Source organism: Papio anubis, chromosome 9 (genome assembly GCF_008728515.1).
Source record: "Papio anubis isolate 15944 chromosome 9, Panubis1.0, whole genome shotgun sequence".
Lineage (NCBI taxonomy): Eukaryota > Metazoa > Chordata > Mammalia > Primates > Cercopithecidae > Papio > Papio anubis.
The window spans coordinates 114,314,326-114,340,690 of record NC_044984.1 but is presented as its reverse complement, the minus strand read 5'-3'; the positions used below and the strand labels follow the sequence as shown (position 1 = coordinate 114,340,690).

Genomic DNA, 26,365 nt, shown 5'->3' with positions numbered 1-26,365 from the left:
TGCCCTTCAACAACTGTAATATGCAGGGGTTTGCACTATCTTAAAACACTATGCTAGAAATCTAAAGTCTAATGTAGTTATTACCTACATTTCAGTCTTCAGAACAAATCAATGAGACTTCTCTGGATCCCTGCCATGTGCATGGCACTAAGTGTTGTTGGGGATAAAAACTGGTTCAAGGCTGGATACGGTGGCTCCATCCCAGCACTATAATCCCAGCACTTTGGGAGGCCAAGGCAGGTGGATCACTTGAGGCCAGGAGTTCGAGACCAGCCTGACCAACATGGCAAAACCCTGTCTCTACTAAAAATACAAAAATTAGCTGGGTGTGATGGCGTGTGCCTATAATCCCAGCTACTCGGGAGGCTGAGGGAGAAGAATCACCTGAACCCGGAAGGCGGAGGTTGCAGTGAGCCGAGACGCGCCACCACACTCCAGCCTGGGCGACAGAGTGAGAATCTGTCTCAAAAAACAAAAACAAAAACAAACACACACACACACACACACACACACACACACACACAAACACAAAACTGGTTAAAGACACAGTCCCTGCAATTCATGGTGTCTAAAACCTAGCAGAAAAAGAAATATAATCATGTGACATTAAATGACAATAACATTTAGACCACAGGCTTTATAATTCTTTTTTTTTTTTTTTTTTTTTAATGGAGTCTTGCTCTATCCCCCAGGCTGGAGTGCAGTGGCGTGATCTTGGCTCACTGCAACCTCTGCCTCCCAGGTTCAAACGATTATCCTGCCTCAGCCTCCTGAGTAGCTGGGACTACAGGCATCTGCCACCAGACCCGGCTAATTTTGTTTGTATTTTTAGTAGAGACAGGGTTTCGCCATGTTGGCCAGGCTGGTCTTGAACTTCTGACCTTAGGTGATCCACCCGCCTCGGCCTCCCAAAGTGCTGGGATTACAGGCGTGAGCCACCGTGACCGGCCCACAGGCTTTATAATTTAGATAAATTAAGAGTTTGACAAAAAGCATTCCCAAATGTTCCTACCATTGAAGGCAATGTCAAGGATAATGATATTCCATGTATAGCCCACCCTATAGGAGGTGGGGTGCTGGTCTGTGTAGGGAATGAGCTGGACACAGTATAGCAGGTCTTATATTCATATTTTATAACCTGTTAGTTCCATTTCTGCAGAATAACAATGGAATAAAGGCTTTCCCCTTCCTTTCCCTTCCCTTTCCTTTAAAAAAGAAAAAAAAAATACATAATGGAATAAAGGTTCTGAGTGGGGGACTATTTGAGGGATTCAGCTAATACCTCATGTCCTTAATTCACACATGAGAACACATAGAATTGGTATCTATTACTTAGATCTTATCATTAATGTAGAGAAAGACATATGCCAAAACATCTCTGACATCATAGTTACGTCTTGCCTGCCCTCTGAGCCTGACCAGAACAGTGTCATAGGAGGAGGAATAACTGGGTATCCATGGCAACATCACCAGACTGGGACAATGTGAAAAGCTGTAACCTAGCAATTGATGACGAGAGGTGTGTATAGGGGGAATTCTTACAGTTCTGCAAATGACAAACATGCAGCACTGAATGCAAATAATCACACGAGGGCAATGCGGAAAATCTGACTTATTCGTGGAGAATTACAGAATGTCAACCTCATAAAACCTTAGTACTATGATGCATAATTTTAAATAGGAAAAGCACATAAACACCTCCTCACTCCCCACACCGTCAGTCGTGTGCAGGGAAAGTACCTTATGTGTCATGACTGGAATGGAAAATACATTTTGTTGTGGCACCAATCATCTCAACCTCTATTTCTCATTACACAGAGGAGTAAATTTGGGTGAGAGGAGAAGCCGCCCCCGGTCCCAGAGAAGGATGAATATGTTCTGCATGCAAAGAAGGCAGCATTACAAAACTACCAGACATGATATACCACATCATGTGAGAACATCTCCCTAATAATTTTCTTTCCAACAGAGATCGCATATGTACATGTGGACATTTAGAGAGTGAAGGAATCATCTCGTTCAATCTCTGTGTTTTACTGACAAACTGAAACCCAGAGTGAGGATTTATTCAAGGTCAGAAAGTTAGTGACAGAACATGGGCTAGAACCTAGGTCTTCTGTTTTCCAGGCCAATTTGTTCCATTAAAACACAATGCTATTTTTCCTCATGTTTAAACAGAAATGCTGATTGGACTTTATGGGAATGAGAAAAAAACCTCTATTATGTAAAGCCATTGAGAGCTTAGAGTTTATGTATTATAACAGTTAATGTTATTCTACCTAATATAACCATGAAAGGGTCTATCCCACCCTAAGGCAATCCCTGAAAAAGATACCAACTTTCTTTATTTTGGGGATTCTGGATCAAGTTATAACTTCAAAGGAATTTACCCAACTCTGTGATTATCAAAGATACTACTTGAGTACAAAAAGACCAAACAGCTTCTCTATTTGGGATAGAATGGTGAATATGTACCAAAAAAAGGTGATACTGTTACAACTATAACTGCCTTGGAATTCTACCTAGTTAGAATTGGAAGGATCTTAGCAATCAGCCACTCTAATCGCTTCAGAAAATTGAAGCCCAGAAAAGGAGAGTCCAGGACTCTTTCTACTGACTCCATTATGGCTGACACTGGCTAGTTGTTCACCAACCCATTTCTTCTCCTCCCTGGGCACAAAGCTGGTCTACATTTCCCAGGTTTTCTTGTAACTGAGTATGGCCATGTGACTGAGCTCTGACCAGCAAATGAGCGGAAAAAACAGGCACCATTTCCAGGCATGGCCCACAGAAATCTTCCAGGTGCTTTTCCTTCTGCTAGGACCTTAGAAGTCACCTGTTGAAAACAGCCGAGTCACAAGATGGAAGATGGCTGGAGGAGAACTGAATCACTGCCTGAATTGCGAGCCACTGACCACTCATGAATACCAGCTTTTAACTCTGGTTAGGCTACTAAAATTTGGTGATTGATCTGTCACAACAACTTCAGTATTAATGAATAAAACTGTAACTAGGGTTACTCTTCCACAAATAATGAATACCACACCCTTTTTCTTAATCAGTATAATATCATTTATCACCAAAGGGATGGCTTGTTTTACTTGTTAAGTCAGTAACAGCCCCACTGGAAGCAGAGGACTGGGACCGCAGACTTGGGCAAATCACAACTTCCCCGGGGCTCAGCTTCCTCAACTAGTTGTAGATTAGTGACTGCAAATCATTTTTCCGTAAACACAGATTAAAAAACCACTTTTCCCTCAAATAAAATATTAAACAGAACTTCAATACATAAAACATTAAAATGCTCAGGGTGAAGTGCAAATGGGGAAGGGGACAGGAATCCACCAGATTAACAATTCCTTCAGCTCTTCCTTGCATCTATTCCCTAAGGCACCTCTTAGAGACCTATGGCTCCTCAGAATATAGTTTGAGAAAAGCTGATTTAAACCAATGGTTTTCCAAATTATATGGGATTTTTTTGTTGGCACCCACAGCCCTTTTCCATATGAAATTTAATGTGACGCCTCAATAAACAGAACAGATAAACAGAACAGATAATCTTTTATTAAGTATTTTATAAATGTAAATGTATAAAATTTATAAACTCAAGAACAATTAGACCTTTTCAAAATAATTTGAAATTGGAGGACAAGGATGATGGTGGCAATCTTACTCAGTATTGATGTATTTATGAATTTAGTTGATTTTAAATATTGAAAACAAATTGTTTTATTCACCCAGTGAAGCAGTTACAAATCCAACCAGTTTTACTCAGTCCACCTTACAACTGCATAATACTCTTTAGTTAATAGAAGTGGCATGGAGGCTGCAGGCTGGCGTCTCCACACATTCAGGTAAAGCTGACAGCACAGGCTGAGGCACTGGTGGTCTCGTGCGTGTTCTATATGACATCTATCTCAAGAGGGTCCATGATGACTCTTTTGGTAATGGTTGTTTGGAGTGTTACAAATTTTAGAAACACATTTAAATTTGCAGAATCCCTGAAGAGCAAACATTTCACAAACCACTGGTCCAGATAGACCAGAAGTTCTCTTTTAGCTCTAAAACACATATAATAGCACTGGACTATTGGCCCAGACGCCAATGAAGAGAAATGGAGAAGATGCTATCAGTGTCAAAACATTACTTGCTTTTCTGTTGACAGTTCATTCACTGGATACAGATACTTTGTTTTTCAAAGCAACAGTACTTAGGAACCAGAACTATGGGCTAACCAGCGTAAGGAACCAAAGAGTGTAGAGTATGCTGCCAACTTTTTGTCTGCCTGTCAACTCCAACCTTCCTACCATCTGCAACCTTCTTACCATTTGCCAAGGACAAAATTTGGGGGCCCCACCTCACATCAGGCAAGGGTAGCTCATTAAACTCTGTTTTTATCTCTCCTACACAATATACCAGGCTGTCTACAGGGATTAAGTGAATCCAGATTTCAAGGTAAAAGGAAAGAATGACTGCCACATTAAGCTAAATCTAGAAGCATTAAAAAGATCTACCCCTACAGTAATTAATCCGAATCTTGGGCCTTACAACCTCCAAAATTTAGGCCCAATATACTAGAACTTTAGGCGTTCCTCTTTTGAAAAAGAAAACCAGAACTATTGGGAGGCCGAGACGGGCAGATCACGAGGTCAGGAGATCGAGACCACCCTGGCTAACACGGTGAAACCCCGTCTCTAATAAAAAATACAAAAAACTAGCTGGGCGATGTGGCGGGTGCCTGTAGTCCCAGCTACTCGGGAGGCTGAGGGAGGAGAATGGCATAAACCCAGGAGGCGGAGTTTGCAGTGAGCTGAGATCCGGCCACTGCACTCCAGCCTGGGCTACAGAGCGAGACTCCGTCTCAAAAAAAAAAAAAAAAAAGTGGCCGGGCGCGGTGGCTCAAGCCTGTAATCCCAGCACTTTGGGAGGCTGAGACGGGCGGATCACGAGGTCAGGAGATTGAGACCATCCTGGCTAACACGGTGAAACCCTGTCTCTACTAAAAAATACAGAAAACTAGCCGGGCGAGGTGGCGAGTGCCTGTAGTCCCAGCTACTCGGGAGGCTGAGGCCGGAGAATGGCGTGAACCTGGGAGGCGGAGCTTGCAGTGAGCGAGATCCGGCCACTGCACTCCAGCCTGGGACACAGAGCCAGACTCCATCTCAAAAAAAAAAAAAAAAGAAAGAAAGAAAGAAAACCAGAACCAGATACTTGTAGCCCACACAACCAACCTAAGACTCTTGAATCAGGCATGGCTCTTGGTAAATAACTAAGAACAGGCTCAGCCGGGCACGGTGGCTCATGTCTATAATCCCAGCACTTTGGGAGGCCGAGGAGGGTGGATCACAAAGTCAGAAGATCGAGACCATCCTGGCCAACATGGTGAAACCCCATCTCTACTAAAAATACAAAAATTAGCTGGGTACGATGGCCTGTGCCTGTAATTGCAGCTACTCAGGAGGCTGAGGCACGAGAATTACTTGGACCCAGGAGGAGGAGATTTCAGTGAGCCGAGATTGCACCACTGCACTCCAGCCTGGCAACAGAGGAGCAAGACTCCATCTCAAAAAAAAAAAAACAAAACAGGCTCAACTAATCAATACCAAGAATCTACCAAAAAAAAAACAACCCTATGCTAGAAGAATAAGCAACTACCACCCTAATGTGTTTAATCTACTAATTAGCAACAGTACAATCTGGACATGCTGGAAAATCTGTCTTCACAGAAGAGAGTTCCTATGTAAAAGGCCCTTTTCTGTTTTAGCTGAAGTGGTCCTCTCAACATACCATTTTTAATCCTACTAGTACATCCTGAATATAACAAACATTGCTAAAAATGAATTCCAAACCTTTGGATTCATTTTACCTAGTGATGTAAAAGGCATCCAAAACAATACCACCCAGCAAATATCAACCAAAAAATCAACCAAATCAATGAGATAGAAATACATATGAAGTGGTTTTTATTTCCGATTGACTACCCATCCTGGAAAATGTACAAAAAGCCAATCCTCAAGCCAGTGGTTAACACGTAACCTTTGCAAGGCCTTGAGCAAGTGTCACCAAACTTCTGTCTGACTCTCAGTTTTCTTATCTGCCAAATAAAGAGTAATTATTGGCTGGGCACAGTGGCTCACGCCTATAATCCCAGCATTTTGTGAGGTCGAGGCAGGCGGATTGCTTGAGCCCAGGAGTTCAAGACCAGCCTGGGCAGCATGGTGAAAGTCATCTCTACAAAAACTATAAAAAATTAGCCAAGCTAATTTTGTGTGTGTGTGTGTGTGTGGTGGCGTACAGCCATAGTCCCAGCCACCTGGGAGGCTGAGGTGGGAGAATCACCTGAGCCCAGGAGGTCAAGGCTACAGTGAGCCACGATGGTGCTGCTGCACTCCAGCCTGGACAACAGTGTGAGACCCTGTTTCAAAAAAAAAAAAAAAGAAAGAAAGAAAGAAAGAAAGAAAAAAGAAAGAGTAATTATCTTGACTTCCATCATAGGCGGGAATGGGATCAGAAGAGGTCACATATGAGAACATCCTTTGGAAATTTAAATTGCTGTTATTTGGTTGAGAAATTATCTTGTTTTCATAACCTCTTTCAAGAATAGGATGACTAAAAATCACCAGCTTCTGTAAATGAAGCAGACTTTTAAGAAAAAAACAAGTAATACAGACCCCACCTCAAAAGAAACAAAAGCCCATTCAGCAATTAAAACTTCTGATGCGTAGCTGTTGCTCACCGTAGTGTCCTAGAAACAAAAATGGTTCTGCATCACTCAACAGAGGCAGAGTGGCGGTGACACTTATGGACACTGTCTTTAACTTCAAGAAAGGAACCTGGGAGAAATTTGCTTCAAGAAGTGTACCAGACGCAGAGCTGCTAATCCAAAATGAGCTGTTTAAAGAACAAGGATCTGTTTACCCTTCAGAGGAAAATTAGTCTTTTCAGAGAAGATTAGTTTCAGCTAGTATGCAAACTGTATTCTTTGTGTGTGGATAAGGCATTAGAGGCTGACTGAGGAAAACAGCTCCAAACAGGCAGGAAACAGAAAAAGCACCTGTTTGCATTAACTTCCTCCTACACATCTCACCTCACAGACATGAACTCAGAAGGTGGTTCTTCTAGGAGCTGAGTGTGTGTACGTGGGGCGGGTGGGGGACACTCTTGTCTGAATTCAGCTTCTGTCACTATGAATGAGGAAATTCTTGGTGACAACCTCACGAAAGGTACTAGAACAGAGTCTCAGGTCCTGAGAGACCTCAGAAGGCTGCAGAAATTTAACTCAGTATTTCATCTCAATACAACAGAATTCTCATTTGTTCTACTTATGTGAAACTAATATGGATATGTAAAGTGCATCTCAACCTTAATTATCCACACAGTCTAAGATGAATTATTTGACTTTAAATTCCAATCTATCCCTTTCTTTCCTCTAGCCTTTGGTCTCTCAAGTTAATGATGCCACTATTCCAGTAGCTCAAGACAAAAACCTAGGAGTCACATTTGATTATTTTTTCTTTAACCTTCCTTCCCACAACCATTTATTCCATTAGTAAGTCTTGTTGGTTCTACCTTCAAAACATATATCCAACCTAACCCGTTTCAACACTTCCATAATCAAAGCTACTATCAATTCTACCTGGGGAGTCACTTCTTCATCCATCTGTATCCCTCCACCCTCAGCCCAATAATCCATCCTCCTAGAGTAACTAGAGTAACCTTTTAAAAGTTGTTATCAATCAGGTCATGATGCTCCCCTGCCAAAAACATATCACTGGCTTCCCAGCACACTGAATAAAACCCCTGGTAGCTGGCAAGGTCCTATGAGATCTGGCTGCTGATTACCTCTCTGATCTCATCTCCTAACCCTTCCCAAGCTGACCACACCCCAGTCACAGCATCCTTCTTTCCACTGTTCCTAGGCTTTTACATGTTTTTTTTTTTTTTGCCGGGAATACTCTTTTGCTCCTTTTTATCCTGCTCAAACTTCACCTCCCCAAAGGTTCCTTCCTGAGAATCCTATCAAATATTGAGTTGTCTCTACAGCTACCACTTTCTTCTCCTTTCCTGGTTTTATTTTATTCATAGTACTATCACTAGCTGATTTGTCTGTTTACGTATTTCCTTCTTCACTGTCAACCTCCTGCATTATTTTCAGACAGGGAATTCACCTTGTTCACTGCAGTATCACTTACTCAGAACAGTGACTTCACATATAGTAGGTGAACATTATAAGTATTTGTTGAATGAATTAATGATTTTTAAAATTGTGAAATATAACATATATAAAGATAAATACATAAAACAAATATGTCTTGCTTAACAAATAATTATAAAGCAAACACCCACATAATTCCCACCAAGGTCAAGAAACAGAACACTGCCAGCTTTCCAGAAGCCTCCTCTCCAGGCACCATTCCATGACGACAGGCATCCTCCCTCTCAACCACACACATTCCCCAGGTAACCATTATCTTGACTTTTGTGATGATAATTACCTCAGTTTTCTTTATAGTTGTACTATGTATGCATACAGAATGACAGGTTTTGCACTCTTGATGAAGGTAGATATGAGGAGAGTATAGACTATTAAAACATTCTCAGAGCGATATGATAGTATCTGATAAAACTTTAAATGGACATACCCTTTGACCTAGCCATCCTGTTTGTAGCAATCTATCCTAGAAAAATGTTAAGAGTGCAAAAATATATGAACAAGGATGTTCACTGCAGCAGTGTTTGTAACACTAAATCAGTATAACCAATACATATGGCCTTCAATAGCACAGCTGTTACATTAGCCATGGTACCTCCATATGTGCTATATGGAATACTATATCAACCATTTTAAATGCTTTAAAAAAAAAGTCCAAGATATAGTAAGTGAAAAAAAAATTTTAAAAACCTTTTGTTTAAAATGAAAGCAAAAACAGCTGGGCGTGGTGGCTCACACCTGTAATCCCAGTACTTTGGGAGGCTGAGGTGGGAGGATCACGTCTTGAAGCCAGGAGTTTGAGACCAGTCTGCCAACATGGCAAAACCCCATCTCTACTAAAAACACAGAAATCAGCCAGGCATGGTGGCACTCGCCTGTAATCCCAGCTACTTGGGAGGCTGAGACACAAGAATCATTTAAACCCAGGAGGCAGAGGTTGCAGTGAGCCGAGATTGTGCCACTACACTCCAGCCACTGTACTCTGGGAGACAGAGCAAGACTCTGTCTCAAAAACAAACAAAAAGAAAGCAAAATAAGTAGAAAAGTTATGTATAACGTGTGTGTGTGTGTGTGTGTATCACATATGAAAAAATACAAAACAAAAAACTAACACCAAACTGTGGCTAGTATTTTATTCGGAAGAGGATCATGGGAGATTTTCACTGTTTACACTGAATATTTCGCTATTGTCTCAATATTATTTCCCAGTGAACATGAATTCTTTTTGCCATCAGGAAACACAATAAACGTTTTTTAAATTTAAAAATCTATAGGCCAGGTATGGTGGCTCATGCTTATAATCCCAGCACTTTTTGAGGCCAAGGCGGGCAGATCACCTGAGGTCAGGAGTTTGAGACTAGCCTGGCCAACATGGTGAAATCCCGCCTCTACTAAAAATACCAAAAATTAGCCGGATGTAGTGGCGGGCGCCTGTAATCCCAGCTACTCAGGAGGGTGAGACAGGAGAATCCCTTGAACCCAGGAGGCTGAGGCTGCAGTGAGCTGAGATTGTGCCGTCGCACTCCAGCCTGGGCAACAAGAGCGAAAATCCTTCTCGAAAACAAACAAACAAACAAACAAATCTATAAAACTTAAACTTAGGATACAGGCAAAACTAGAATTTCTGAATATCTGCTAAGGAATATTCAGTAAAGCTAAGTTCCTTAAGAAGCCGACCCTATCCTAGCCAGATAAATCAAAGTTCATAAAAAGAACACCCCATTGGGAGCCAATCTTTCATAAACATAGATTTCAAACTTCCTGGCTTCACCTAACTATAACCGATCTTTGTTTCTTTATTTCAGTCTCTCCTTCACCAATCTTTAGACCATTTCTCCAGGTATCTCTTGGTCTAATTCCTTCTAGTTTAAAGTACAGGCTTTGGATTCTCCTGGCCTTGGACCTAGGCCTAACTTCCTGTTGAATGCTCTTTATCACCCACCCTATCTCAGTGACTCTGTAGTAGAAATCCATCTTGGCAAGGCCGGGCACGGCTCACGCCTGTAATCCCAGCACTTTGGGAGGCCAAGATGGGTGGATCACGAGGTCAGGCGATCGAGATCATCCTGGCTAACACGGTGAAACCCCGTCTCTACTAAAAAATACAAAAAAAACTAGCTGGGCGAGGTGGCGGGCGCCTGTAGTCCCAGCTACTTGGGAGGCTGAGGCAGGAGAATGGCGTAAACCCGGGAGGCGGAGCTTGCAGTGAGCTGAGATCCGGCCACTGCACTCCAGCCTGGGCGACAGAGCAAGACTCCGTCTCAAAAAAAAAAAAAAAAAAAAGAAATCCATCTTGGCTTCATTCAACCTTTGAAACAGCCCCTTTTATACACTGCTACCAATACAGCTTCTCCTTTTGGGTATTAGGTAGTAATACCCAAAGCCATAGTGACAAGGCACATGACCCCAATTCTGGATGTGAGAAATTGGGGAGAGGTTTGTTAGAGACACTTGTAGCACTGTGATGAGAGGAAAGGGATAAATGGAGGGGGCTCTGGGAAAACAAATGCAAAAAGGATATAACACAATACCTAAATAAATAATAAAAGAAAAAAATAATTATTTTAAGGTGAATTCTCAAGAGTTTCACTCTTGAAGAAGCCATCAGGGCTGTACAGTGAGCAATCATATATCCTACATGAGGCTCTGCTCAGATGCAATCACCATTCAGCTTTCCAAAAGAGAACCTCTGGCTGCCTCCTTCTCCATACTACAGACCATTTGGAGCATGAGAACAGATGAGATGACACAGAGTTGGAGACAGGGAGTTTTTTTGTCCAGTGTACGCTCCCAGGAAGGACAGGAAAGCCATAATGACACCTAAACCCAAATAATGGCCAGTCATCCCATGAGACAAGAATTTTTTGTAAAAGCTGAAAGGCTCATTTCCATACCTATCAGCAGAGTCAGAGAACTACAGAACCAGTCTCTCTGTAACTGACCAACCTGCAGACCATGGAGAAGCACAGTGCAATGCAAAAGGACCTGCAGACTTTAAATCAATGCACAAAAGCTCTGTCCATTCTCATATGTAGTCACTCTTCTCAATTCATTGAAGACTGGCTTTTTATGCAATTCCAGGAATATCTATGATAATAATATTAGGTCTCTAGGCAACTGAGTCACCATTAGCTATGGGTTGCCTGTCAAAGCATTGACATTCATGGCATCTTTTGACAACTGGTTTTCAAACAGTATACACACAGCCTAAGACTGAGTGTGAAAGTCAGGCGTGCACTTCTACAGAGTACATGGAGGGGTAGTGTATTCTTGACAGTTCCTTATTGGGTATTTTAGATAATCATTTAACAACAACCACAAAACCAACCATCTTTTATTGAATGCCCACTCTGCTAGATACCTGTTTATAACAATAAACAAGACAGATGGAGTCCCTGTTCTCATAGAGTTTACAATCTAACAGTATTCATCAAAGAATGCTGTTCCCCTGGCTCTTCCACAGCTGGCTCCTCACCCGTGGGGTCTCATCTCAGATACTGTCTCCCCACAGAAGCCTTCCCTACCGACTTTTTTTTTTTTTTTTTAGGATGTGGTCTTGCTCTGTTGCCCAGGCTGAAGTGCAGTGGAGCAATATCGGCTCACTGCAGCCTTTGCCTCCCAGGTTCCAGCAATTCTCCTGCCTCAGACTCCCGGGTAGCTGGGGATTACAGGCTCACGATACCATGCCCAACTAATTTGTGTATTTTTAGTAGAGACGGGGTTTCACCATGTTGGCCAGGCTGGTCTCGAACGCCTGACCTCAGGTGATCCACCCACCTTGGCCTCTCAAAATGCTAGGATTACAGGTGTAAGCCACCATGCCCTGCCCCCTACCGACTCTTTCTAAGGTAGAAAAAGCTCCCTGCTTTCTAGTCAGTCTCCATCAAATCACCCTTCATAGTACCTAATGCAATCTGCATCTTGTGGATTGTTCAGTTATTTATACATCTTCTCCTACTAGCTTCGTAAAACAGAGGACTTGTGTTCTCCACTGTATTCCCAGTGCCTTGACCAATAAATATTTGCTGAATGTTGAATTAAAGAAGATCTAAAAAAATAATAAAGGCTTTCATATTTTACTCTAAGGAATAGAATGCAGGTTAGTCATTAGAGGAGGGTAATGAGAGAGGTGGATTGGGACTTTCTCAAAGAATAAAATTAAAGGTTCTAAGTATCTTCCCATGAACCATGGCAGCTCTTAGTCATATGGCCAAAGGCTTATGTATCTTTGGTATGTAAATATGTTATTAAGTGTATGGAATCCCCAAGAAAATTAACACTACTGTGAACACCTCCCACAGACAGCACTGATTAAGATCCAAGGGTTGTATCTGTTGGTAAGAAAACCCCAACACATTTCTTATGGATTGAATTATGTTCCCCTTCCCCTATCCATATATTGAAGTTCAAACCCCAGTACCTCAGAATGTGACCTTATTTAGAGACAGGGTCTTTACATAGGTAATCAAATTAAAATGAAGTCATTAGGGTGGGTCTAATGCAATATGGCTGGCGTCCTTATAAGGTTAGGAGAAATGAGTGACTGCTATGGGTACAGGGTTTCTTTTGGGGAGGGTGACATGTTCTGTAATTAGATAATGGTGATGGTGGTACAGCTCTGTAAATAACTAAATCTATCTAATTATACGCTTTTAAAAGTTTTTTTTTAAGAGACAAGGTCTCACTCTGTCACTCAGGCTGCAGTGCAGTGGTGTGATCATAGCTCATTGCAGCTTCAGATTCCCAAGCTCAAGCAATCAGCTAGGACTACAGACAGGCACGCACCACTACACATGGAGAATTAAACATTTTTTTTTGTAGAGATAGGGTCTTACTGTATAGTTCAGGCTAGTCTCAAGCTCCTGGCCTCAAGTGATCCTCTTGCCTCAACCTCCTGAAGTGCTGGGATTACAGATATGAGCCACTGCACTAAGTCCCAAATTGTACCTTTTAAAAGGTAAACTCTATGGTATGTGAATTATATCTCAATAAAGCTGTTATTAATAAAGAGAAGAGCAGCCTTGGAGGCCAAGGAAGCCAATGAGATGTATGTAAACTCTGGATGAAGGTATCAAAGAAATATTGTACTACATTTTAGATATTAGATATTATACATTTCATATTTATAAAAACACATTATAAACACTACAAGAAAAGTACAGCCTTCTACTACCTCTGTTGATTATGTTGTCCTAGGAGAATCTTAATTCACTTCAAAATATTTAACTCCTCTAGTTCCTGGATACTCAGTTAATAAAAAGCTATCTAAACTTGCTGCTGATAGAAACCCCAGGGGCTGGTCCTGCTTGAAAAAAGGGAAAAAGCTATAAAACCCAACAAGGGCCTATATTCAAGGCCAGAGAGAAAAACAAAAATCTAGATTTAGTAGAAATGTTATCCTCCTACATTCTTTTAGGAGCAGCTTATCAGGATTTTCTATAAAAAATTAGGCAAAGTGAACAAATTATAAAGACACTGCTTTAGTAAAATAACCAACAACACTGAAACAAATCCTTACCTTCACACACTGTTTAACATAAACACATTATCTCATTTTTCATTTCAACAGTACTTGTATGAGGCATAAATTTTTATACCCATTTTAAAGAAAAGGAAACTGAGGCACAAACAACGTCACCCCGTTAATGAGTACCAGAGTCAGATTCCAAGCTCCATGAGCTTTTGCTATGTCACGCTGAGATCTGCTTTTTCCCTTCATCTCTCTTGGTCACCTATCTTTCACAGGGCTGAGTCTGCTTTAGCTCATGTTATTTTGTAACATGAACTTAGCCCCGAAGAAATTTTAAATTCCCCTTTAATTTTTCTGGTTTGTGGCATTCATTCTATAAGTCTCCATAAGAAACACTTACTCAAAGTATGTATTAAATGTTTTTGAACAAACAAATCAATCTAGCCAGGCCTCTCTGGTTGAATCTTTCATAAATAATGAAAGAAAATAGTCAAAAACAAACATTTTTACAAGGATAGAGATTCCATTCCCAGTTGCTGAAAAAAGGTTTTAGAACTGAATCAGATTCGAGCCCACCCAGGGACGCTATGGTTTTGGCCGGGCGCGGTGGCTCAAGCCTGTAATCCCAGCACTTTGGGAGGCCGAGACGGGTGGATCACGAGGTCAGGAGATCGAGACCATCCTGGCTAACACGGTGAAACCCCGTCTCTACTAAAAACATACAAAAAAACTAGCCAGGCGAGGTGGCGGGCGCCTGTAGTCCCAGTTACTCGGGAGGCTGAGGCAGGAGAATGGCGTGAACCCGGGAGGCGGAGCTTGCAGTGAGCTGAGATCCGGCCACTGCACTCCAGCCTGGGCGGCACAGCGAGACTCCGTCTCAAAAAAAATAAATAAATAAAAATAAAAAAAAAATAAAAAAGAACTGAATCAGAAATCCTGTTACTGAGCTGGCTCTGTGAAGTGACTTCCTGAGCTGTCCAATTCCTACTTCCCAGACAAGCAAACGGCGACTGGATTCTCCAGATGGGAAACCTGCAGGCGAGATCTTTAGCTCTACCTATTGCCTGAATCCTCACCTCTCACAAACATTCTGGTATTTCCCTGCAACTATTTTCCTATAACTAAGCATCATTTTCCTTCTTTCTTTCTCCCTCTCCTCTACCTTTCCTTCTTCTCCTCCCTTCCCTACTGTTGGCATTTACTTCCCATATTCTTGTGAGACGTGTTTTTTCACTGGCCTCAGAATAACTACAGGAAGCAACTACAACACAAACTAGTGAAATAACTTCATACAGCATCACCCATCAAATTAGTGGAAGATCCAGGAATTTATGAAATGCTGCCCTATTTACACTTTTCCCTAAGACCAAAGCACCAAACACTAACCATGCAGACACGGCACTGCTCCCATGAGAACATCAGCACTGAGGGATGATATCAGAGAAGTTCTTTTTTCTCTGGTAACTGAAGAGTTGGTTGTTTTATTTTCAATATACAAGAAGGGCTGAGGAACAATAGTAAATCCAAGTCTTAATTTTCTAAAATAAGTGGATTTATAGACCAGGGTATTAATAACCTTCCTGCATTTGTTTAAAAGGTATGTTCTGTATTTAAATTAGATTTCCACCTATTCTGCCTCAACCTCCTTCCTTGAAATTATTTTACAGCCTTGACTTTGGTTAATACTTCCACGACACCACCTTAGAAAGGTACAAATAAAGAATGTTTACTAAATGTGGAAAAAAACAAATTTTCAATACAGATACACATTTCTTTTCATATTTAAACAATACAAAAAATGTACATTCACAAATGCAACATCAATAAAACTCAATTGTTCTAGAAATTTTCCCTAAGCTTAAAAAGTTTAAAGACAGTACCTTTTAATATTTTAACTAAACATAATTTTGCCAGTGATAGACTTTCTGTAGGTAAAGTAATCATGAACTTTCATAGCTATAAAAATGTCAGAAGTCATTCAGCACAACCCCTTCATTTTAAAAATGAGAAAACTCCCAAGTTAAGTGATTGTTGAAGTCTGTTAACCACAAGCATGCATCTTGGCTCCTGACCCCTAGTTCAGTAATACCAAAGTTCTTGTAGATAGAAATACTAAACTTTGTTAAAAACAAAGGCATACAAAATTAGAATTGTTCTTATCATCTATATGACTGACATTACACAGAAGCTGTATTTCAACTTTTTGTTTTTTTCGAGACAGGTTCTCACTCTGTCGCCCAGGCTGGAGGGCAGTGGCATGACTGATCACAGCTCACTGCAGCCTTGACATCCCGGGCTCAAGTGATCCCCCCACCTCAGCCTCCCAAGTAGCTGGGACCACAGGCAGGTGCCACCATGCCTGGCTAATTTTTAAAAAACTTTTGTAGAGATGAGGTCTCCTTATGTTGCCCAAATTGGTCTAAAGTGCTTCTCCCGCCTCGGCCTCCCAAAGTGCTGGGGTCACGGGCATGAGCCTCCATGCCCGGCCTATTTCAACTTTTAGTATTTTACATCTTAAATTCTTAATTTGTGACTCACCCTGCTGAGCTGATCCAATAGCCTTTGGTTCTGTTCCGACAGTTCCTGGACAGCCCGTGTTTTTTCTCGATCTGCTTCCCGCAGATGAACCTGCTGCCTCTCCAACTCATCCTGCAGCTGCTTCACATCACTCTCCAGCTCTGACACGCGGCCTTCCCACTCCCCTTCTCGGTTCTCAAATCGTCTTCTCAATTCATGTTTCTCTTGTTCTAAGTGCTGGGTGAAAAGTAAAGAGGATTTAAACATTGATAAAAATTCCACAGCTTTTTATTTTAATCTCCACACTCTCCTAACTTCTTTTTCCGAGTTAGTCGACACAATAAAACACCCTACCACGTAGGACAAGTTACCCAATTCACAGCTACAAAGATATTCCTTCTTCCACATCAGGGAAGAAGCTGGCTTCACAAAGAGAACGCCATTCTTACTGAAAATACTTAAAGTTATTATGTTTATTCTTATCCTTAGGCATGAGGTTCTAGACTAGGGAGTTCACTTGAAATTTGCCAGTCATCTAATCAACTGGTGAACTACACATTTAAACAACTAAAAATGAGTCCCATAACTAAAATCCTTTTTGATTTTTTTGAGGTGGAGTCTTGCTCTGTCCTCCAGGCTGGAGTGCAGTGGTAAGATCTTGGCTCGCTGCAACCTCTGCCTCTCAGGTTCAAGCAATTCTCCTGCCTCAGCCTCTCAAGCAGCTGGAATTACAGGAACGCACCATGACACCAGGCTACTTTTTGTTTTTTTTTTTTTTTTTTTTTGAGATGGTGTCTCGCTCTGTGGCCCAGGCTGGAGTGCAGTGGCCGGATCTCAGCTCACTGCAAGCTCCGCCTCCCGGGTTCACGCCATTCTCCTGCCTCAGCCTCCCGAGTACCTGGGACTACTTTTTGTATTTTTAGTAGAGATGGGGTTTTACAATGCTGCCCAGGTTGGTCTCCATTTCTTGACCTCGTGATCCCCCCGGCCCGGCCTCCCAAAGTGCTGAGATTACAGGTGTGAGCCACCGTGCCCCGCACCCTCCCTACTTTTTATAAGGAGGCTTCCTATTATCCATGGAGTCACCTATTATCCATGGCATAATATCAGGCTCTTACTATCACAGAATTTTTCAGAGATAAAAAGAACTCCAGATATCTTTTCAATTAACCATCTCTTCTTACAAATGAAGCAACAGAAGAGGTTAAGTGACAATCTCAAGGTCAGTACTAGTAAATGGCAAAGCAGGGCTTGTCTAAGTCAGTTGACTCTGTCTGGTTCTCTAAGTCACAGCTCAATAAATACGTGCTGCTATATAGAGTAATGTAATTCAAAATCATTAGGGCAAGTTCAGGTTCAGGGCTACTTTAAATCATGGCCCATTAAGCCTTGCATATTTATTTCTGGTACATTCATTCATTCTTGAGCACCTACTATGGGCCAAGCACTGTCCTAGGGACATTCTTTTTTTTTTTTTTGAGACGGAGTCTCTCGCTCTGTAGCCCAGGTTGGAGTGCAGTGGTGCGATCTACGCTCACTGCAAGCTCCGCCGCCTCCCAGGTTCACGCCATTCTCCTGCCTCAGCCTCCCTAGAAGCTGGGATTACAGGCGCCCACCACCACGCCCAGCTAATTTTTTTGTATTTTTAGTAGAGACAGGGTTTCACCGTATTCGCCAGGATGGTCTCGATCTCCTGACCTCGTGATCCGCCCGCCTCGGCCTCCCAAAGTGCTGGGATTACAGGTGTAAGCCACCGCACCCGGCCCCTAGGGACGTTCTAATAAGCAAAACAGACATGGTCCTTGCCTGTACACAGTTTTCATTCTAGTGGGAGAGATTGATAAAACAAATTGCATATGAAAGATGGTATGCAGGAAAAGTACATATGGTCTAATGTAGCAGCTCAATAAAACAAGATTCCTTTGGATTGAGGGAAATAAAAACATCTTTTTGTGGCCGGGCACAGTGGCTCACGCCTGTAGTCCCAGCACTTTGGGAGGCTGAGGCAGGCGGATCATGAGGTCACAGGATCGAGACCATCCTCGCTAACACGGTGAAACCTCATCTCCACTAAAAATACAAAAAACAAAATTAGCCAGGCTTGGTGGCAGGCACCTGTAGTCCCAGCAACTCAGGAGACTGAGGCGGGAAAATGGCACGAACCTGGGAAGCAGAGCTTGCAGTGAGCTGAGATCGCACCACTGCACTCTAGCCTGGGCGACAGAGCAAGACTCTATCTCAAAAAAAACCAAAAAAACAAAAAAAACCTTTCTGTCTCTGAGATAAATATGCACGCCTCTGAAAAGAGTATGTTCTCCTACTTAAAAAGCACAGTATGTACAACAGCCAAATCTATACTTCAAAGACTCTAGGAAATCTAAGTGAAAGTAATGGTCCTGAACTTTTGGTGCTCTCAGAAACATTCTCATGTAACTATTCAAAATACACCCTGGACCCCAATTCCTGAGATTGTGATTCAATAAATAATAGACTGAAGTCTAAGGCATCTACGCATGTGTGTGTGTGTATATCTGTATATGTATATATACTGAGTTCTACAGGAAATTCTGACACACTGAAGGTTGACATCAAGCACTGAGATTGTTTGAATGAGCTAAAATGCACATATGAATCTTCTCTTTCAGACTATTCAGTCATCTCCTTATCTTGAGAGGCTATACTCTCACTCTACTGAAGTTCTCACCATTCAAAATATCTTTCAGAATGCTTCTTTTGGAAAGCCATAAGGGACAGCTTACAGTCATGCAAGAAAATAAGTTCCATTACTTCACATCTGGGGTGTGTCTAAAAAATGATATTAGCCTCCTTCATCCTGCCATCTTATTCTCCTTACTTTGTTGAGTGACTTTTGAATCATTCTGAAAGTCATTAACCCCAAAAAGATGAAAATTTGCCATGACTGAGAGCAGTCAAAAGAATGTGCCAAAAGATAAAAACAGCAATCGAAAATTAACATTCTGAGCACACTGGCAAAGGCAGTTTTCACCGAAAACTCCCAAGTTGACAACTTTAAGGGGACAACTCATTTGGAAATAGCCACTCGAATGTACCTGTTGAAAAAGACACATTATATTCTATACAGTCTGTTTGGAGCAATGTGGGAAAAGAAATGACAAGGGAGGGCCTTCTCATCAGTATGAGAATTTTTTGCTCTATGCATCCCTTGTAGTGCTTAACTTCCAAAAATGAGAATGTTTTAGTCACTGTAGAAACTTCAGCAAGATGGAACGCAGGAACAAATGCTAATTGCAATCCTAAAATTGTGATACTTGGTTTTATTCAATTTTTTCAAAACGAAAAAGATTGAGCAGAAGGCAATGGCAAGAACTCAGTAATCACAGTGTTACTGAGAGGCCAGATAAATTAGGCTTGTGTTCTAAAAGAACAGAGTGATTTAAAAATATTCAGCAAACAGCTGTTAGTGAAGAGCCCAACCAAGCAACTAAAACAATCCAATCCACTTGGGGGCAGGGCTGAGGACAGGTGGTGCTGATCAGTCTATTCAGTTCTTGTATTTCTTTGGACATGAGACAAACTTCCTATTTCGTGTTTCCCAATCCTGTGAAAATTCCAGGCTTTCCTATTAATAAACATACAGAATTTACCACTTTGTACAGAATTTAGCATCTGCCCCGAGAAAAGTTTCTCCTAGAATTATATTTTCAATTAAGTGCTAAATTAACCAGAAAACTCTAGGGAGACTGTCAGGAAGTGTGAAGGTCAAGTTCTGCTTATGCTCTCCTTCGTTTCTCAGGGTTATATAGTATTTTAGAAAGTTAATATCAAAATTGTCAAGGTTATCAAAAATAAGGTTAAGAAACTGCCAGTTACAGCTAAGAGGAGCCTAAAGTGACACAAAAACTAAATGTAATATGGTATCCTGGAACAGAAAAAGGTATTAGATAAATGCTAAGATAATCTGAATAAATTGAAGACTTTAGTTAGTAATCACATGAGTACTGGTTCAATAATTATGGCAAAGGTACCATACTATTGTAAGATGTTAGTAAGAGGAAGCTGGGTGCAGGGTATATGCAAACTCTCTGTACTATCTTTCCAGCTCTTCTGGAAACCTAAAACCATTTTAAAAAATAGTCTATGGCTGGGCGCAGTGGTTCATGCCTGTAATCCCAGCATTTTGGGAGGCCCAGGTGGGCGGATCATGAGCTCAGGAGTTTAAGACCAGTCCGACCAATATGGTGAAACCCTGTCTCTACCAAAAATACAACAATTAGTCAGGCATGGTGCACACCTATAGTCCCAGCTACTCAGGAGGCTGAGGCAGAAGAATCGCTTGAACCTGGGAGGCAGAGGTTGCAGTGAGCCAAGATGGTGCCACTGCACTCCAGCCTGGGTAACAGAGTGAGACTCTGTCTCAAAAAAAAAAAAAAAAGTCTATTTAAAACTAAAAAAAAAACCCCACCACCCAAAATTAAGATCATTAGCCTACATAAAACAGGTCTTTACAGAAATGGATTTCTGCAAAAAAAAAAAGAAAAAAAGAAAAAACCAAAAAAGTGACAATATGCTCAGAAGTCCAGTGCATGGTTCTGAAAAGTACTGTTATTTAAAAGGTCCAAGTACTGAATGCAAATCAGAACCTCTGGGTTTTCTTCCCTAAATCTACTAGTGACTCCCATTATATATTCATTTTCATCTTTTGTTTTTCCTTTAAAAAAAAATAGTACTGGACTAATGAGAATTGGCCTGGCTTAGGGAAGGAGGACGAAAATATAACTGAGGGAAGAGGACAATCTCTGCAGTAAAGGGATAATCCACTCAGCCATGATGGAAAAAAGGAAGATCCTGTACATTAACAACAAATATTTAATTCCTGAAGAAAAAAAGTATATAAATACAAGTTACTGTCTTACTTCATATTTTGGGGAAAAAGCTAAGGACATGACTGGATATAAGTTTTAAAAGCAAAAGGGCTAATTGTAGATGAAAAGAAAAGAAATTTTTAAAAATGCCTTCAGAACGTTAAGCATCTGGGCTGGGTGCAGTGGCTCATGCCTGTAATCCCAGCACTTTGGGAGGCTGAGGTGGGAGGATCACCTGAGGTCGGAGGATCACCTGAGGTCAGGAGTTCAAGACCAGCCTGGCAAACATGGTGAAACCCCATCTCTAAAAAATACAAAAATTAGCCATGCCTGATGGTGGGTGGGTATAATCCCAGCTACTTGGGAGCCTGAGGCGGGAGAATCGCTTGAATCCGGGAGGCAGAGGTTGCAGTGAGCTGAGATCATGCTATTGCACTCCAGCCTGGGCAACAGAGCAAGACTCTGTCTCAAAGGAAAAAAAAAAAAAAAAAAAGAACTTTAAGCATCTGATTCAGTGAATGAGTAATAAAATACAGTCAACTCAAGAGCGGAAAAAAGTGCCCAAACCTTACAGTTTTTCCAATTAACCTGAATTTTCATTTTAACCCCAAGAGGCATATAACTAAAAAACTTCTATGTTAACCTTTAAACCACTGAAGACTTTAAATATTAATAGTATGGCTTTAATGACACAAAAGTGTAGCATCAAGTACTTTAACGTTTGAAACGAAAAAAACAAAATCTTGGGCTTAGCACACAGAACCAGAGAGGTATTTAATATTAACTAATGAATACGTAGAAAAGATCTTGAAAATGCCTTGTTTGTCCCGAAATTAGAAAGGTGCCGGCCGGGCAGGGTGGCTCACGCCTGTAATCCCAGCACTTTGGGAGGCCGAGGCAGGCAGATCATGAGGTCAGGAGATTGAGACCACCTTGGCTAACACGGTGAAACCCCGTCTCTACTAAAAATACACACACAAAAAAATTGCCAGGCGTGGTGGCAGGCGCCTGTAGTCCCAGCTGCACGGGAGGCTGAAGCAGGAGAATGGCATAAACCTGGGAGGCATAGCTTGCAGTGAGCCGAGATCGCACCATTACACTCCAGTCTGGGCAACAGAGCGAGACTCCATCTCAAAAAAAAAAAAAAAAAAAAGAGAAAGGTGCCGATTTTGTAGTAGTGGAGAAGATGGGACTAAAATAAAACCATTCTTATTTTCAATAGTGAAAGTGGCATTCTCTCAGTCCACTCACATGTTTCTCTCTCAAACCACCCTGTAAGAAAAAGTGTTTGAGTCCAAATGTCTGACGGTTTGTGGAATATTATAAATGTTTTTTTTCTGGTCAAGTTCTCTCGTGAATAAATGTGTCTTAAAGTATTGGTTTTATACTCCTAAGTGTTTGATTTAATTGAAAATACACGCCAGGCTCAATGGTTCAATCCTGTAATCCCACCATTTTGGAAGGCCAGGGTAAGAGGACTGCTTGAGCCCTCTAGTTTGAGACCAGCCTGGGCAACATAGTGAGGCCCCATCTCTAGGAAACATTTTTACAAAATTAGCCAGGCGTGTAATATGCGCCTGTAGTCCCAGCTACTCAGGAGGCTGAGTGGGAGGGTCACTTGAGGGTGCAGTAAGCCAAGATCAGCCTGGGGGATACAGTGAGATCTTGTCTAAAAAAAAAAAAAGAGAGAGAGAGAAAGAAAAAGGTACAATGTACAGTAGTTTGCACTAAATGTTAGAAAGTACTTTGTCTAAACAGACATTCTAAAACTTAGGTTGTTCAAAAAATGTACTGTGGGGAAAACTAAACTGGAGGTGTCAAATAAAACAGTACTCTGTAAACCAGGTCTGTCACTCACATTAATACTAGAAGAATTAACAAGCAACTAAAAGTACTCTCTTAGTATCTTTAATGTACGTTTTTAAAACTTTAAAATTTTTTGTAATTGTCAAACATACCTAGAAGAAATAATATAACTGACTCCCCTCATTACTGAATTTTAACAATGATCAATATTTGGCCTTTAAGTATATGTTAAGTATATGTTAGTTATATTCACATTGTTGTGTGACTATCTCCAGAACTTAAAATTGAACTTTTAAAACTAGAGTTCATATGCTGACCTGCAGAGGAATGAAGATTTTAAAAAATAGTTTGAGTGTTAAACTATTGTTGTCCATTAAGTAAATAAAATATCAAAGATAACTTATTCTTTTACAATACAACCTTTTTTTTGTTACAATTCTGAAATCTTTGCCCTCTGTTGAAGAAAGGTATAAAGGCTCCACATGGAACCCAGGATGTATGTAACTGCACACTCAGGATTACTATGAAATCTGGCACTAATCAAACTGATATGGTGTTCCTTTCAAGTTAGCTGTCCCTTCAATGAAGTCCTTCACAGAAGAAATTTCAAATCACAAGTATAAATCTCTGTAGTTGTGCTTCTTTACAAAGTCGTATAATTGAATCTCTTTATATATATATAAAAAAAAGGCGGCTTTTTATTTCTAGACCTCTACTTCAAGTGAAAATTAAACAATTCAATTCATTAGGCTGCTTTTTGGCAGTCTAAATATAGGTTTCACAAACGACTTTTCAGAGAGGTATCTCAGGAGTTCATCGACTGGCAGACCTAGTTAACAGGCCAACCAAACTACAGGGCACTCACAGGTTTCCTTTTTATATCCTGGATTTACTTTTATGTCGCTGGACTACAGGTATACTTAAATCTTACTATGTAATATTTCTGAATTTACATTCTGACTGTTCAACCAGTAGCAGTGATATGGAACCTGATTAGGGTCAATTTCAAACCTCATTCAGGTCTGTAGTATTCTCTTGCTGTAATAAGAATGAAAAGAGCTAGTTGCAACTAAACTAGGTAACAATAATAGTAAATGCACAGGCAGAAAAGGTAAGTCACAGGTGACTCCCTTTCCCCACCCCCCGCCCCTTTTTTGGCAATCTAATTTTTAGAAATGCTGGCATTCTGTACTGCATTCAAGGCCCTTTTCTAGTTAAGGGCAAGAAAACAAACAACTCTTAAAGACTGGCCCAGGGAATTGGCAGAAATATTACAGATACCTTAAGAGGTATTTTATAACAGAAGTTAAAGTAATATGGTTCTCATAGGTTGCATTTGGTCATTCAACTGCAAGCCTGAGACCCAGAACACAGAAAAGTACTGTTCAAATACATATAAATACTGAGGCCCAAATTAAATCCACTACCAGCGGTCACATGTTGAGCCCTGGCTCGCCTGATTTCTGCAATGGAACCACAATTCCTAATCCCTGAGCATCTGAAGGCTATATAAAGCTCCTTTAGAGGCACTTGTTTCCCACAACTCTGAGCTGCCAGGAAGTTAAGACAAGGGCATCTAGAGGCCTTAACGCCCAAACTGGAAAGCTTTAGGCTAACACCCTGATTAGAGATTAACTACTCTGAAAACCTGGAGCATATTTTAAATGCTTCCCGACTTTCTCATTTCTCTGTATGCAGACATCACCTCAGTGCTGTATAAATTAGTCATACTGTAAGCTCTATTTTAGATGCTGGATACAGTACGTATATAGAACGGCCCACAGCGGCTGGAGCCATGCATGGACCCATTTGCTGTGAGCAGGGTGGGGAAGTCAAGTGGGTTCAATGAAATCTGATAATCCTCCATCCTCCCTCCCCCATTCATTCCAGATTTTCTGCGAGGTAGGATGAGCAATGAAGTGGGGGTGAGTGGCTCCCAAAACTGCCCGGGGCCGGGCGCGTGCCTGGGCGGCCCCTGCTCCCCACCCATCCCGGGCGGGAGGTCCTCACCTCAAGCTTGTCTGTCAGCTCCTTATGCATCTGCTCGTACTGCCGGCTCATGTCCTGGTTCCTCTCAAGCAGCGCCTTGCCCAGCCGGGCCGCCAACACCAGATCCTTCTCCTTCTGCCGGATCACCGACAGCAGCTCGGGGTCCTGGGAGGGCGGCGGCTGCGGTCCGGCCCCTTCGGCCAGAGACCCAGGCTCGGCCTGAGGGTGTTCCCCGGGGTCCGACGGCCGCTCCCCGGCCGCCAGCAGCGCCAGCTCCTCCTCTAACGCCAGTTCTAGTTCCCCGGAGCCCCCGGGGAAGGAGATGAGGGCGGCGGCGGCGGCGGGACTCTGGACTGCGTCCCGGGCCGCGGCGGGCAGCTCCATGCAGCAGGCGCTGTCCGGCTCGGCGGGTGCTGAAGCGCGGCCGGCCAAGCCCAGGCAGAAGGCGGACATGGCCCGCGCGCGCGGAGCCCGCAGCGGTGCGCGGGCTCCGGCCGGCGCGCGCCAGGCTGCAGGGGAGGGCCCCGCCGCGCCGCCCCGCGCCCCGCGCCTCGCGCCTCGCCTCGCCGCGGCACGCGCCCCCGGGTCCCCGCGAGCCCTGGCGCGGCGCGCGCCGGCCCGCCCCTCCCTCGCGCCGGCGGCACGCGCCCCCTCCCCCGCCCCCGGGCTCAGCTGCTCACGCGCGCGCGGGAGGAGAGGATGGGGATGGGGGTGGAGGCGGAGGAGGTGATGGAACGGGAAGGCTGGGGAAGGAGACTCGCGGAACGGAGGCTGAGGAGAAGCAAAGGGGAAGCTGAAGCGAGGAGGAACGCCGCCGCCGGGTTCTCAGCCGCCCTGTTGCCGCTGCCGCTGCTGTTGCTGCCGCCGCCGGCCGGGCAGCCCCTCACGGGGCGGGCTGCGCCCTACCAGTCGCCGAAGTGACGCTCAGCGTTGCTGCTGTTGGCGCTGCCGGCGGGCTGCCTCTCGCAGCCGCGCTCCATGACCCTCGGCTCGGCGGCAGCCCCAGCAGCAGCGGCGGCGACGGCGGCTGCTGCTGCAGGGGCCGAAGCGGCGGCTCCACATCGCGCGCCGTGCAACCCGGCGAGCTCCTTCCTGACTTCCCCGGCTCCTCCCGGCTCACCGGGCCGGCAGAGCCCCGCCCCGGGCTTCCGGCCGCGTCCCCTCGCCCCGCCCCTTGCCGCCGCCTGACGCGCGAGGGCACCTGTTCGCCCCGCCCGCGCGGGATTCGCCGGCTCGCGGGTCTCCTCAGCGACGCCCAGGTGACGCCGGCGGCCTTAACCCCTGCGCTGCCTCACGCCTTGCGGGCGGCTGCGCGCGCCGCCTACGGGGCGGCTGGCGCATCTAACGGTCCTGGCCGCCTCACGGGCGCGGCCACGCCCCCAGCCTCGTACCCACTTCGGGGCGCGGTTCCGCCCTCAGCCTAGCTCTCAACACGGGTGTGGCCACGCCCTCAGCTCTCGTACCTCGGGGTGTGGCCTCGCGCCCGGCCTCGCTCCCACCTCAGAAGGAGCGCGGCCCCGCCCACCG

At 43.3% G+C, this 26,365-nt stretch overlaps 1 protein-coding gene across 7 annotated transcripts in view; it reads right to left on the bottom strand.

Moving 5' to 3' along the window:
* The window catches only part of BICDL1 (BICD family like cargo adaptor 1), a 108,537-nt gene extending 82,581 nt beyond the window's left edge, over window positions 1-25,956 (bottom strand). For 6 of the 7 annotated variants that reach the window (XR_635205.3, XR_635204.3, XR_002515892.2 and 3 more), the window contains exons 1-2: window positions 24,860-25,417; window positions 16,221-16,436 (exon numbers count right to left, since the gene is read on the bottom strand). Coding sequence is in view for 4 of the 7 variants with exons in the window: in XM_009181816.3 (XP_009180080.1) it covers window positions 16,221-16,436; window positions 24,860-25,291 (648 nt within the window). In the remaining 3 variants the exon portion in view is untranslated. Of the gene's footprint in view, window positions 1-16,220; window positions 16,437-24,859 lie in introns of all 7 variants that reach the window. The other variant, XM_009181817.4, reaches the window with a different exon arrangement.
* Window positions 25,957-26,365: the final 409 nt, after the last annotated feature.